Source organism: Cyanistes caeruleus, chromosome 13 (assembly GCF_971803275.1).
Source record: "Cyanistes caeruleus chromosome 13, bCyaCae1.hap1.1, whole genome shotgun sequence".
In the NCBI taxonomy this organism is placed as follows: domain Eukaryota; kingdom Metazoa; phylum Chordata; class Aves; order Passeriformes; family Paridae; genus Cyanistes; species Cyanistes caeruleus.
In genome coordinates, this window is record NC_141713.1 from 12,755,942 (window position 1) to 12,771,382 (window position 15,441).

At 37.1% G+C, this 15,441-nt stretch overlaps 1 protein-coding gene across 2 annotated transcripts in view; it reads left to right on the forward strand.

Moving 5' to 3' along the window:
* Positions 1-15,441, forward strand: part of UNC13C (unc-13 homolog C) — a 118,371-nt gene that overhangs the window by 92,032 nt on the left and 10,898 nt on the right. For both annotated transcript variants that reach the window (XM_086848905.1, XM_086848906.1), the window contains 6 exons: positions 3,790-3,878; positions 6,075-6,224; positions 7,485-7,608; positions 10,140-10,196; positions 11,228-11,308; positions 14,744-14,891. In XM_086848905.1, the coding sequence (XP_086705031.1) occupies positions 3,790-3,878; positions 6,075-6,224; positions 7,485-7,608; positions 10,140-10,196; positions 11,228-11,308; positions 14,744-14,891 (649 nt within the window). The remainder of the gene's footprint in view (positions 1-3,789; positions 3,879-6,074; positions 6,225-7,484; positions 7,609-10,139; positions 10,197-11,227; positions 11,309-14,743; positions 14,892-15,441) is intronic.

Genomic DNA, 15,441 nt, shown 5'->3' on the forward strand with positions numbered 1-15,441 from the left:
GTCCATCTTTACGTCTTGTACAGAGGTCCAAGTGCTTTCCACTGTGCTTGGAGCAGTGGCAGCCAAACATCTCCCATCTCACTGTCCTAAGGGTGTGGGTGGAGGAGAGGTGGTGTCTATCAGAGACAGAAAGAACCACTAAAGTTATGGAGCTGATAAATATCTGTACCTGCAGATATACAGAAAATATGTCAAACTATTTTCTGAACAGAATTAACCAGGAAATTCCATTAGAAAAATGATAAGTAATTAGACTTGTGAAATTGTAAATGGAATTCAGATTAGAGAGGTTCCATTTAACTCATGCAAAAGTAATTTGCATCTCTGTAGTTTCCTGCAGAAAACACCAAATTTGCAGTTAACAAGATTATGTCCATACTAGCACACATTAAGTTACAGCAGGGAATACCTCAATCTGAGCCACTGAAAGCAGCCAAATCCATCAGATTTTTAACCGTTTTCCAAGTCTTGTCTGTAAATAAAAAACTTACAGTTTTAAGACAGGCAGAATTTGGAAACAATGATGTTCAAATATTTATTATTTTTTCAGCTGTTCAGCAAATGTGTTCTCAGTTTTTGTGTAGCATTCAGAAAAAGTCAAACTTCTAATTATGTCTTTGATAATGCATAATCAAAAGATCTTATGTAGTGTGCCAACAGATTTATGAGTACATTCCCTTGTGGGTAAAAATTAATTCTGCTATTTAAGAACATAGTAAAATAACAGAAATATGAGCTTAGAAAAGGCAAGAATATTAAGAATTGATATAAAAGTATGATTTACACATTATTAATGAAATAAACTTGATCCTTTAAAAAAATCCAATTTTGAAACCTTAGGAACCTACCCCAATATATTTTAAGGCTAGTCCACACATGCTGGGAACAGTAAATGGAACCCAGAATACATTTGTCCAAGGTATAAATGCATTTTTTCTCTTTTGCTGCTTAAATTAGATATGATACATTAATGACACTCATAGCTGGGTTTTATTGTTGGTTTGTTGTTTTGATTTGTTTTTTCACAAAATAATCTGCTCAAGTAGAGCCTTTTATTTTCCTTGTATATGTTCAGGAAAGTTTGTTAATTTTCATTCCTCCTTCATCAAAATCTATGAAGCAAATGAGACTTGAAGAGAAAAAGAGAAGTCCCCAATACCACAAATACTTCATTTTCATGTCTGTATATCCCTCTCTGCCATAGTCTCAGATGCTGGTCAGCATTGCCTTTGGTCTCACTTCCATGCTTCCATCTTAGCTCTTCCATATCAGGAAAAAGAAGCAGGTCATGCTGTGGCATATTTGGGTGACGCCTGAGGACAATCATTAGCACACAGAAGCCACATGATAAAATAAATGAAAAGTGCACATTTTAGTTCTGGAGAGACACTTAAATCACCATTTTTTCCAGTACCTAAAGAGAAGTAGCATTTAAAAATCTTGCTGACATCTTCCTAGTGATGCCAGCATGGCCAGGTGTGGAGCACCTGGCCGGGCAGCCCGCATACCTCTTTGTGTCGCACGCCTCCCCGTGCCACCTCATCGATGAGCATGAGCATGTGTACACACAGGGCTGGGGGTCCTGCCAGATGCCTCCAGCTGTGCACACACAAACTTGTTCATGCAATTTGTGAGCACAAAGCCTCTAAAATGTTTAACAGTTGCATGCACCCTTCTATAATGTGTATAATGTCCACAATCTGGCATTAGCATTTGATCCAACTTTGGCCGGACTAAGTTCAATTCCAGGTGAATTTAGCAGATACATTGTGTTTTCTGGTTATCACAACAACCTCTGATAGAAAGTAACTACATTGACCTCTATGGGCCCAGTAACAAGGTGATTCTTCAGTTTGTGCATGATCTGCTAAGAAATTTTGAGTCTTCTGTTTGCCTGGTATTTTGTGTTTTCCTTGACATGTACCGTGTTCAGTGTGAATGCTTGTGTGTTCTGTGTTTGTTAAATGTTTATATTATAGTGGTCTTAAATTTGGGATTTGTATGTATCCCTCCAAAGGAGACACTATCATTCCCTAGGGCAATGCATTTCCTGGAAAAATCTTTGCCTTTGATAGATGCCTTAATTTGTTTACTAATATAGTCATTGCAATAAAATTAGCTTTGTAATTCCTGCTCTTCATATGAAGGAAAGCAATCACTTTAAGTGTATGAACTGTCAAAGTGTATCTGCCAGGGACACAACTAAGATATACAGAAGTAACAGAAGTTCTCTCAATGCAAAGTAATTCAAAACTTAATCAGTAAGTAGTCACAGTAAGTACTTACAGTAATAAGTAAAACATGAGCTTCTCAGATTAGAAGAGTTCTACACGACACTGAGTATCTTGTAAAGGATGTGTGGTAATTCCCCCCTGTCACCTGTTTCAGGTTCTTGTCAAAGCCTATAGTGAAAATGTTGAATTTTCTATGATTTTAACCCACACATAACCTCTAAGGAGATAAAGGTTTGTCTAAGATTAAAACAAAGTAGATCATTGGATCTATTTCAGTTTGCTTTGCTGTAGAATTCCTGAGTAGTCTCATGTAAATTATCCAGCTTCCCCTTGTCTCTGAAGTGTGATTAAAAGAACTGACCTGCTGCACCACGGTGTTCTGAAGCACCAGAGGAAAAATAAGCACCAAGCACTACTCATGCAGTTGAAAGATAGAAAAACACAAATAGAAACAGCCCTGATTATGTATTCTAAATGTGCAGTGTCCTTTGAAATTGTCAGAAGATCTGTACCTGACATTGCTGCAGAACAGAGTTCACAAATTAAGGTTTATCACTGAAAATCTTTCCTTAACACTGGGATGTAGACAGCTGAAAGACCTGGCACATCAGCTATTAATTAACATTCAGCTGTTGATCCCAATGATCATCTATCATATCCCACAATGGGCTGTAATTATTTTTCCTGAGTGCTAAAGATCAGGGAGATAAAAAAATTATTCTTTTTTATTTTAAAAAGAATCCATAGCAAATAAACAAGTTTGTTGACCAATATCAATAGGGTACCTTTTTGATTCAAAACCTATGCATGGATCCTCATCCCTGTAAATATGAACATATATTTCTCCCCTGCATTAACTTTCTTCCTATGTTTAGAAAACCTGTATCAAAGCATCAGAATGTGTTGCTCTGTGCTTGAATTTTGTTTGCCCTAATGGCTTTTAGAAACAGCAGTACTGAAATTTGGTAGAGTCCCTTCCCACATACTCTGTCAGTAGAATTGGCATGGATGGCCTTCAAGCCATCTTTTTCAGTGCTGGCTGTTCTAATTTTACACTGCATTATGGAAACATTTGAAATATGGAAACAACTTTAATCACAAAATCACAAAAAAAACCTACCAACAGTAGTGAAAGGTACAAAAATAATAAAAATATGAAGGCATCTGCACTACTATTAACATGAGCACTGACTTTTCCTGCATCTTCTCTTTGTGTGTCTTGTTGAATACCACTGGCCTGATAAAGGTAGTTCTCTCCTTGTGACTGCCAACAACCTTTCCCAGTCTCACAGAAAGTCATTTTCCAATGGCACAGTTTTGATTTCTAATATAAACATTCCCTACTATAATCAAAGATTTTTCCATATATTTTTTTAAATGGTAATTGTATTTTAAGGCCTGCTAAAGCAATTCTGTGTCTGTTCCAACAGGTGTTTCCACATTTTGTTCTCCATAGTGCAGTGCACCTTTGCATATAATTATTAATTCATTGATTGTAAAGGAAACCCCAGAAACCTAGTGTATAAATAAAATGTAATCTTATTTATCTTTGCAGTTGGATGCTGAAGCTAGTGTTGTTCTGAAAGAACTTCAGGTGAAACTTAGCAATGTATTGGATGAACTCAGTGTAACTTATGCTGCAAGGTAACAAACCCATTTTACTGCAAACCTTAGAGGAATATTTCTGCTCAAAAAATCTCCCTCATTGATGAAGTCTGGGTGGTTATTTGGGTGTCCTGAGGCACGGCTTGCTTCTGCCCTGATGGAATAGTGTGCATCTGTGTGTGTGTGTGTGTGTTTAGACTCTGAAACAAATAACAGTAACCTCACTGTAAAGACAACTGAACATCATCTGTGAACATGAACATGTTACAGAGCTGAGGCTGATGGCTTTTGTTCTGCTTTTTGGAGAGCAAACTCACTGTTTTTTTCTTGCCTGATCCTATGTTAAACTTCCCTCTGACCATGTTTATGTTACTTCCTGTGATTGACAGCTTTTTCCAAGTCAAGCAGGGATGTCTGCCTGTGTTTAGCCTGCTTCAAGTGGTCATTGTGAATGGCCTTCTTGGGTCATTTGCTTGCCTGTGGCTCTTCAAAAATTGTCTACTGAGCCTTACTCTCAATATCTTTCATTAATCAGAGTGCACACTGCAGTCCTGAATGAGTATGGTGCTGTGCCAGCAGTGCTTGTGGTATAAAAAGTAGCAAGTTACTTTTGCTTCAAATTAGAAAGAAGACTAAGGAAGACGGATTAGTGCTGTAGTGGTGCTCATTAAGCAAAATCTGTAGTTGCTTATTTAATCCTTCCATGGGCAGTCTGGGTGGACAGTCTGCTTTTTTCCTGAGTGTGCTTAGTTTGCTGTATTGTCTTGCTGTACTTTTGCTCCCAGGCTCTGCTTCTCGGATCATTGACAGTGCATGAATATTATTTCTTTCCAGGGCTTCTTTCTGAATGAGCCAGCTAGGTTTCTGCAAAAGCAAACCCAGAATAGCTCAGTGCAGGATAAGCTCCAGATAGCTAGAACATTCCTCGTGGGTCAGTTTACTGCCTGGGTCTGTGAGGTTAACAATGTTGGAAAGATGTCGAACGTCAAGGCAATGCATTATTTTGGCTTTTGTTGGAGGGACTGGTCCCAAGAATTCCCATGAGCAGTTTCACTAGCTGCCTCATGCAGATTTTATCTAGGGCTTTAAAGTGTGTAGGTAAGTGTACTCTGAAGTGCATTTGGAAAAGTTTCTGATTTTTCCAGTGATTTCACATGGAGGTTTGCATTCTCTTTTACCAATTAGCCATGTCACTGGAACAACTGATTGTTCCTTTTCTCTTACAGTAAATTCTCTTTCACTCTCCTCAAGTTAATCTTTGTCATTTATCTTTTCACCTTAACAGGCCATGTATATTTTTGGCCTCTGTTTTGCATTTCTGTTCATAAACTAATCCTAAACCCTTTTGATCCATCATAAATCAACATATAAACCAAATCATTGTGTGTGCAGAGATTTTTCCTGCCTCTGAACGGGTGACTGATTAACTGCTGTTCTGCTTTGTGTCAATATGTTGTCCTAAGATTATCACATCAATAGCACTTTAAGACTGTCAGACACTCAAGCAGATCAGTTAGGAAACAGAACAGTTTTCAGAAAAGCAGAGCAGATAAAAACTTGAGGAGGAAGAATGTGTTCACAGTCACCTTGAAGTGAAAAATATTCCTCCCAGGAGGAAGTCTGAATGCTTCTAAGCAAGGTTTTTTTTTACAAAATGATATTTTAAACAGTCCAAGAGTTTTAGCTCTGTGTAGTTGCAAAGAAGTAAAAAAACCTTGTGATGGCACTGACTGTATGAAATCTGGAAAAAATCAAATTGAACCAAACAAGGCAGAATCAGTAAGATTTTTTGATTTTAGCTCAAAAATCAAAGCTTGGTTCCTATTAACCATCAAGAGAAAAACTATTTATCATCACCTGTTTGTATCATCCTTTCACACCAAAAATAAAACCTTGAGAAGTTGCTCATAGCTAGTAGTCAATCACATCTAACCTATAGGTTTTGATACATCTGTTGCTTTCAGAAAATAAATAGTTGGCACACCTACAAGGGTATGAAAATTGTGGCAGAATGGAAGCAAGGCAGGGAAAAGATCAAAACACAGCATGAATTATTATATGAACTATGATTCTCCGTAGAACTTATTTTCAGACTGTAACACCACAGTATCTTCAATTTTGGACATCACATCATTGCAGAAAATATTTAAGTCTTGTTAAAGGGCTTGATGCAAAAGCATCATCATTGTTTTCTCTGCCAGAATTCTTTCATTCTCTTTTTTTTTCGTCCCATAGTTTCCAATTTGTTGTTGAAGATTGTGTAAGACAAATGAGCAATGAACTGAATCAAATGAGAGGAAATGGGAATGCAGCAGCCAATAAGAACAGTGCAGCCATTGATGCTGAGATTGTGCTTCGGCCTCTCATGGATTCCCTGGACAAAACGTAAGTGTGGCAGTCTGGGAACTGGAGTCAGGCACACTTGGTTTTACTCTAAAGCACTGTTGATACCTGGAAGCACTCTCTATAGCATTTTTAATATTTCTAGTGTTCACTCTGTGCAGAATCCCATGCCTAACCTGTTTACTTACACTGAGCAATTTTTACATAAGCTACAGGCTTGTCTTTCCATGTCTTGTCATATTTTGAGTCATTGAAAATGAGCTGGTGCATGGCCTCTCCTCCACAGGCTGTGTTATGAAGATTGTTCTGAACAAAAGAACAAAAGTAATTCCTATACTGAAGTGTTCTGGCATTTGTTCTGGGCTTGTACCCAATGTCCCACAGCTTATTGATATGCACTTCTGTGTCACCAAAGACCAGATCATCATCTAAACAGCACCTTGATTTTTTGATTTATTTTTTTTTCAATTGGTAAAATTCTAAGTTTTGAGAGACTCCTGCAAACTGGTTCTGGCCTCTGTAAGTAAGCATAAGTTATGCTATTATCATTCAGCAGTGACAAGTTCTGAAAGGCCACGTGCAGCACAGGCACATCTGTAAGCACAATGATGTCCTTGGTCATTGGTGCTTGTCAAACCCCAGTGGCCTTTTGGTGGAAGTGAGAATAAGCAGCCTGGCACTGATCCTTTACTCAAGGTCTTCACTCCTGTTACACATCCCTTTCATTCCTTGTCCAGGTTTTCCCCAGACAGAAATTTTCAAAGTTAAGGTGGAAAAGGTGCTCCAAAAATTTAATTTTACTGTAAGTAATAGATAGCAAGATTGCTCAGACATGTCATTATTTAGAAATAAATTCTTCCAAACAGTAGCTGTGAATTTGCATTAGCTATCAGCAACCAGTTCTACATCCCAGTAGAAATACAAAACAAGAGAGACAGTTGCTTTTTATTTTTAAGACATAAACAAATTATATACTAAAACTTAACTTAGGGGCATGGGAATGCTAAACTGTATCATTCATCAAACTTTATAACTCATCATGATTTTGCATTTTCAATAAATATGCATCAGTGATATACCAAGCATTAAATTAGATAGTGGAGATTTATATGGGTTTGTAGACTGCAAGTCTTTTTACCAAAAATATTTACTGATAATATTGCAAAATAATTTTTCTACTGAGAAATTTTTATTAGTAGAGAAAAGATAAACCTTAATGGCTATTAATCTGAGCATGATAAAGCACCTCTGAAGCCTTAATGCTAGTTTTGGTGACTGATTTGTGGTTTTGTTTTATTCCAGTTTAAGTGTCTCTGCAAAAATCTGTGAGAAGACAGTTCTGAAAAGAGTTTTGAAAGAGCTCTGGAAGTTAGTCTTAAACAAAATAGAAAAGCAAATTGTGCTTCCACCACTGACAGATCAAACTGTAAGTGTTCCAGAGTACTTCTCAGTTGCTATAAAGGACTGTAATGATGTGCCTGACCCTGTTCTGTACCTTGACTACAAGGAGTAACAGCTGGACTGCAGGCAGTGTGTTGCTCTTGGGTGTCTCAGAGTTGTGCAGCCAGCTTGCTCTTAGCTGGTGAAGAAGACTTCATTCCTTCATTTACTGCCTGCCCCAACTCAGAGCAGTTTTTATGAATGTAGTCATGGAGAAAATGCAGTCATGTGCTCTCATACAGGGTGTTTTAAATCCAATTTCTTTCTCTGCTTCACTGTGCACAGTACAATGAAGAGTGTTCCTTGCCCTTCCTAGTCCTGTCAGAAACTCAATCACTTTCATTTTTCCAGCTTTGAGAAAGCCAAGGGTGCCCCATCCCATCCTGCAGCCCTGCCTGCTGTGCCCTTCCTCATCTTGAGGCAGCACTTAATTAACATCAGGAAGCTTAACCCAAATACAGTGCTAAGGATTTGGGGTATTTTACTAGCAGACTGGACAGGAGGTGTTCTTTGGGCAGAGCTGCATTTCCAGCCTGCTGAGGGCACGGAGCTATACTCACAGAAAGTGGCTGCACAGGAGACTTGTGGGGCATGGCCTGATGTGAACTCTGGTGGCTGAGCTGAGGACAACAGTGACATCTGATCCTGCCAAAGGATCAACAGGAGAGCTTGGCTTGGAGGCCTTTTCATAATTACATGGAGGTTTTTGGGGTTTTGTTGGGTTTTTTTGTTGTTGGGGGGTTTTTTTGGGAGGGTGTTGTTTTGGAGGTTTTTTTGAGATATTAGGATAACATAACTTAATTCATTTTGTTTTCAATCTTATTTAAAATAAATTTGCCATCTTATGACAAGCTAATCATGATGTTGCCACAGTGTACCTTTGGCAACTTCACTGTTACACATTCTATGGTACCACTTCAGCTGCTGGTCAGGGTCCATAGGTTAAAGGCATATCATTAAATTGTATTATAATAGATTGAAGATGTGTGAAAATATATTGCTGGATGGGCAGGAAAAACTCTAATAGAAAATATATCAATGGTGCAGAGATAGTAATGAAATTACCTGAACTACTAAAAATTCTCAAGTAGAGCTGACCATGGCCAGTACTCCAGTCATTGAGTTTGTTCATATTTACTGTCATGATCCTGTTAACTATGCATAATTAGAAACAACCTCTATTTCAATAAGTTTCATATTTACCTTTCTGAGATCATTAATTTGTTTTCAAGCTTTTTTGGTGCAAATTTTATCTGCCAATACATAGGTAGCATTTCAATTGGGTAACTGCATTTTCCATCATGTGTTAGGAGCATTTATTGGCTTTATGCAGGATCAATTATTCATTGAACAATCTGTTTATTGTCCACAATTCTTTAGTGGTAGCCTCTACATAGAGTGTTTCTGGTAGGCATTGTGAACTATTTCTGTTTATTTTGATTCTTCTATTAACTACTGAACACATAATTAAAGAAAATCACTGAAAAGAAGGATAACTGTGAGAGATTTTCTAGCCCTGAATATTTCTTTATGTTTGAGGGTGAGAGGCACGGACATTCAGAAATGGGGTTTATTGTTTCACACATATATATATATATATATATATATATGCACACATATATATACACTTATTTATCTTACCATTCTCACTACTAAAAAATAATGAAGATTTAAGCTGTTGTTCTATAATACATTTTCTTCAATTGAAGCTTTTAGGAAGCAAAATTATTTCTGGAAAATGAAACTCTTTGGAACAGAAAGTCTAATGAAAAATTAAACCAGTGTAAGTTGGGTGAACCTTTTTATCTGAAATCCACATAATCAGAACTGTCTTGTTGAACTGCCATGTAACTGCACTGGTAATTATATTGTTTGGAGTAATTGTGGTAAAAGATGTGAGCATGGAATTACAGTAGGGTTCTGTTTGTCTGAGACAAATGTGTAGGCATTGGCCTTTGGTGTCATGCCAGGATTTGGCTATTATAAAACACTGCTTTAACTTCTTAACACTTCAGTATCTTTTCTTTAAAGAAAGGCTCTGGCTCACAGTACAGTGTTGGGCTGAGTTTTACTCAGCTGAGGTTTCCCTCTACACAGGCTTTTGCAGGTTCCTCAGGGCTGCTCACTTCCCAGTATGATTGTTCATTTTAGCACAGCACCTGAGAGCTGCAGTTATGGACAAACATCTCACTGACACACACTGAGAACAATCACAGCCTCAGCTTTCAGTATTAAACACAAAATGAGACAGCAGAAAGGAGAACACAAAACCACTCTCAGCAGAAAGTGCAATATTTGTATCAGCCATAGGGTACTGGAGGGAATCTTGCTGCAGGCATTCAACCACTTGGCCTTATAAACTGAATGAAAATGTGTCTCCTGTGCAACTGAAACTTTTATTTAGCTTTGCAGAACGGTTACATTGGCCAATGTCCTAGCAGAAAATAAGATTGTGTTGACATAAAAAGCAAATATGCTGTCATGAGTCTGTTTCCTTAATTTTCAATGTGATTACAGGGGCCCCAGATGATATTCAGTGCAGCCAAAGATCTTGGACAACTGTCAAAACTCAAGGTAATGGAGCCAGATGAAGCTGTGAATGGCTTGTGCTAACAAAAAAAAGGGAGGAAATATTAGTGACTGTGAGGCCAAACCTCATGCCTTGTTCTTATATAGTATCATAAGATTGAATATGGCAGTAACTACTCAGAGGTGAATAATTATTGTATATTTTCACCAAAACCAAGTTATGAATAAAAGACTCCATGCTAATATGGTAAGTGATCACTACATGGGCCGAGAAGCCATCATTCCCATATTGTGCAACGAGGCCTTACGGGCATTAAACATCACCAAAAAAAATCTTTGCTTCTGTAACCAGTCCTGAAAAAGCCCTTAAGGTGAGTAGTGTTCTTTCTGTGGACTATTTGTGTGCATTGAAACATAGTATGTATCTCTGCAGTAAAATCTTCAGCACTTCACTGCTGGAGTCCACTTGATGGACAGCGGAGATGTTTGATACTGATGTCAGTTGTTTGTCAGTCAATTCTGCCATCAGGATTTCAGATTTGTATAGAAATGTAGCATTTGGGGCCTCTATGAATGCTTGTTCAGTTTGCTAGAGGAGTTGAAATATTATTTCTTTCACTGACTGCTTATTTAGACAAAGATTTAACAGGAGGGTAGTCACACTGTCTAACATGTTCTAATAGGAACCCCTCCTGTTTTTTTTAAACATAGCACGTTAACAAACATCTGTTAAACTGTCAGGTTTGTTAATAAAATTAATTACTTCTATATCTTCTAATATAATTATTTTAAGTTTAATTTTGACCTTTTCCCCATCCCCCAAAACAGAGAAATAATACATCCTAGGAAAAGAGGTGCTCAGTATTAAACAGTGGATCTGGGTCTCTACAGTCTATGTTTTCAAGAAACAACACAATTGCTCTAGGTTATAACTCATTGTGAAAGGATTCTGAATTAATCCCTGTTAATCATAGTCCTTGGGGGGCATTTGGTGCATGTTTGTTTGTTTTGCAGAGAACAGATATTCACAATATTGTCTCTTTCAAAATCAACTGCAGTTTTCTCTTGCTTTGCAGGACCACGTGATCCGAGAGGAAGCCAAAAGCCTGACCCTGAGGCAGTGTGCAATAATGGACGTGGCACTAGTGACTATAAAGGTACAGCTTTGTGTGTTCTTCTGCTCTGTGCTGGAATGCCCAAGAGTGACTGATTGGTTTTTAGATAAAAGACCAGAGACTTTTATACAGGCTTCATGGAATTGCTTTCTGAAGTCAAAAAAGTCATTAGGAATATTTAATATATAATTTAATTTGCTTATCAGTCTTTTTCACATTGGCCTGGATCATTACTCGGTGTAAATAACTTAAAAGCAATCAGTTTCTAGAATAACAGCATATTTTCCTCTCTGCTGGGAAGAGACAGCACATCAGGAAGGTAAGGAGGCAGCTATTGAAGTATAAAATTGAAGATATAAGTAAGAAGAAATACTTATGATCAAGTGTTTTGCAATAGAACAGTCTCCAAGGCAAGTAAAAAATAACAGAGAAGTCTCCCAGTTGCCATTTTTTGTATTTGTAGTGGAACCGGGTTTTCTTTCAGAAATAAAAATAATTGGGAATTAGTAATGTTGAGGAAACAATTTGAACAAATTGAAGTATGCTCCCAAAGTAAGCTGTGTGAAGTATGTGAATCTAATAATTTTCCTTTCAAACTATTTGTTCTAAATACATAAAAGTTGGGGAAAATGTAAACTCTAATTCCAGTGCTTAAACTCTTACAGATGGATAGATAGGTGTTGACCATTGTACTAAAGATTAAATAGGAAAAATCCCTTTGTTAATTCAGCATCCTTATATCTGTGTGCTAAATTGTAATAGTCAATTCATAACATTCATTAACTGAGCTAAAGAATGCCTCCTGAGAAACTTCTTTTCAAATTGTAAGGTAATGACTATGTGCATTACAACTGCCTGCTGTATTTGCAAGCTGATATGGCAAAATTATTTCCAAAATACTTAACAAATAACCTTGATCATGCAGAAATTTGGCTGACACTGGCAGAAAATGAAAAAAGGCAAGTCCTACGAGTTATCCCAAGAAAAAAAAGACTACTATGTTTATTTAGTAATGTAGTTCATATGCTTAATGATGAAAATATAGAATTTTTTTGTAATGCTTAGTAAAAATACAGATTGTTTAAAAGTAAAAATCATGGCTGCCCAGATAAGGATAGGAGAATGATAAAAATAGCAATGTGATGTGTGTTCAGAAATTGGGTAGCTGATTATGGTAAGGAAGGGTTCTGCAGGGAGGATTATCTCTACTTAGTCTTTTTTATTTTTTCTTTCATTTAATTCACTGAGAAACAATTACAATTTAATAGTGGATGGTGTTATTAATCCTTTGACAAATGTAAAGAAATATTTTTTAACCTTACATATATATAGCATATCATCAGTCTTAGTATTATGTAAAAAGAACTGACGCTGCCCCTGCCGCAGAACCATAGCAATTTATATAATTATTTAATATTTTTCAGCTTAATTTTCAATTTACAGTTAGAAGAGGTGGCTTTCTGGCCTCAGTTATCTCAGACTAAGTTCCCTGCTACCTCCTTGTGTCAGCCCAGAGTTCCAGCTCCCTCTGTACACCCAGAGAGAAACTCTGCAGAGAGAAAACCAGTGCCCAAAGTGGCTTGAGTGGCTTTGGACAGGTTTGGGTTGAGAGTGCAGTGCCTTCAGCACTGATTGCCATACACTTGGCATCTGCCCCTTTCATTTGTCAGGGTGACTTTCAGACCTCTTGTGTCACCAGCAAACCTAGAAACCACTCAGACAGGAGCAAGAGTAGCAGGAGAAATATTTTAAGGTTTCCATCTCTAGGGAACAGGGTAACAACTGATTCAGCTGAACCTGTAAAACCTTGTTTACTCATTATTTTTCTATATTCAGCTCCATACAGTAATGATAGGATCACATTGCTGGTTTTGCTTGCAAAATTTATCATTTATTGGAAAAACAAAAAAATAGTTTAAAACTCAGGAAAATAAGGGTCAAGTGTCTCTGTTGCTTTCTCTGGCTATTAGCTTTCATGGAACTCTCAGCCATGTGCAGCTGCTGTGGCAGATAACATTTTACTGGGAGACACAACTTCAAAAAAATCACAGTAATTGTCACAACAGCAGGAAATATTAGCAGATTTTTAACACTTGCTTATAAATTGATTATGATTCTTAGTGAAATCATGACTAAACCCTTGAGCAATTAAGATGAGAGATTTGTTTGGAACATATTGTATGAAATAATTTGCTTGGAAAGATACACATTTTATATAATTATGTAATGATGAGGAGATAGATTTATTCAGAACCTTTTAAACTGACACTAACTGTTCCCACAGTATTAAAACATATATGTATAATATTTAATATATATAACAAATACAGTATAAAATGGTGCAGCCTGATAAATTTCAAGCCCCTGTTTTTTCTCCTAAAGATACTTTTTCTCTTAAACAGTCAGTAGACGGCAGCAATACAGAAATGTAAATAATAACTGCCATGAAATATTTATGTTTTATATGTGCACTAAATGCAAAGGGCAGATGTGGACTGTAGGTCTGAGCTGTCGAGATAAGCCTGGGATAAGCATTCAGTGGAGATGTGTGTATGTGAACTGGAATGTATATATTGCATCTGCTCCTTTGGCAACACTGCAAAAAGGCAGGGAGGGGAGATTCTGCTTACAGCCCCCAGCACTCCCTGTACAGGGTGGACCAATATTGCATCTCATCAAGTAGTCATTTTGTTCCTGAAAAACATTGTTTGTTTTTACTAATCAGCCATTAATGGAAGCTTTATTGATCTTGAGACCTAGAACTGTAGTGGAGGTTGCATAATGCTTTGTGAGGTGCTTGAACAAAATGAAGAGATGTAGCACATTTCTTTTCATTGTAGCAAACATGTATTAATTCATCAAAGACTGTCCTGCAAAAACCTCAGGAAAAATTCTTCATTATGGGAGGAAAAAGGGAAGAATCTGTCCCCTAATTTTTCTAAACTCAGCTTTGGGACTGAAAACATAATATATTTATATATATTTTATATAATAGTGGTCCTCTTCTCACACTGCTACTCAAACACTTCACATTCTAGAGTAGTCTCTGAAGATTTTTACAAAATTCCCTTTTCCCTGAAAAGGATTATATTTTTTATCTGTGCTTGTAAACCATGCCTTCGTTTGAGAGGGGGCTTCTGATGTTTTGGGCTTTTAGATAAAGAACTAAAACTTATTTCATTCTCTAAAACTAAAAGAATGCTTCAAATATCTGTTCAGTTTTGGCAAATGAATACTTCAGATCATGAAGACTAAAATCAAAATTTTGTATATTTTCTTCCCCTTATGCTTAACTTTTTTACTCTTGGAAGGAAGCTTTGTAATAGAGATTATGACAGTTATCTCAAATGCTATAGTAAATCTACACCTGCCTGTTGCTACTTCAAAACATTCATTTAAGAATTTTACTTCAAGACATATGTCTGTAACTGAGGCCTTTTTTTTCCTGTGATCAACCATATTTGTTATTCATTTTAGCAATATTTCCATGCTGGAGGAAGTGGGCTGAAGAAGAATTTCCTGGAAAAGAGCCCAGACCTACAGTCCCTCAAATACGCTCTCAGCCTTTACACACAAACTACTGACGCCTTGATAAAGAAGTTTATAGCCACACAAACTTCTCAGAGTAAGTGATCTGTAAGGGACATAGAAATACATCCTATCATATTTTAAATGTTCTAAATTATTGATTGCAGATTGTTTTATCCACCCCCTGTGGTATTTTAGAGTTTATTGGCAGTAATTTGCCCAGGTGATGTATTTGATGTTATCCCTTCTCCCAGCACTGCTGCTGGAGCTCACCTGAGGGCAGTTCCTTTAGGGGCACAGGAGCTCTGGCTGCACACTGAGCACCAGGGCTATTTGTAGGAGCACTGCACATGTTTATATTCCAAGCTGAATGTTTCCTTCATTTTAGAAACTGCAAATTTTTGCATAATAGTAATCTTTGCTAGATTTCTTTTGAATGTAATGAGCATTTGTAAAAATGACCTGCCTGCCACTTCATATCTTTGGGAAAGACTATAATTTGCTGATATAATGAGTTATCCTGCTCCAGCTCATAAGAATCAGAAAATTTTAATTGAAGAGTAAAGCTGGAAATCAATTGCTTTTACTTCTGAAGTAAAATATGTTACTCACAATATAAAAAGCATGAAACGTGAGTTCTGCAGTTT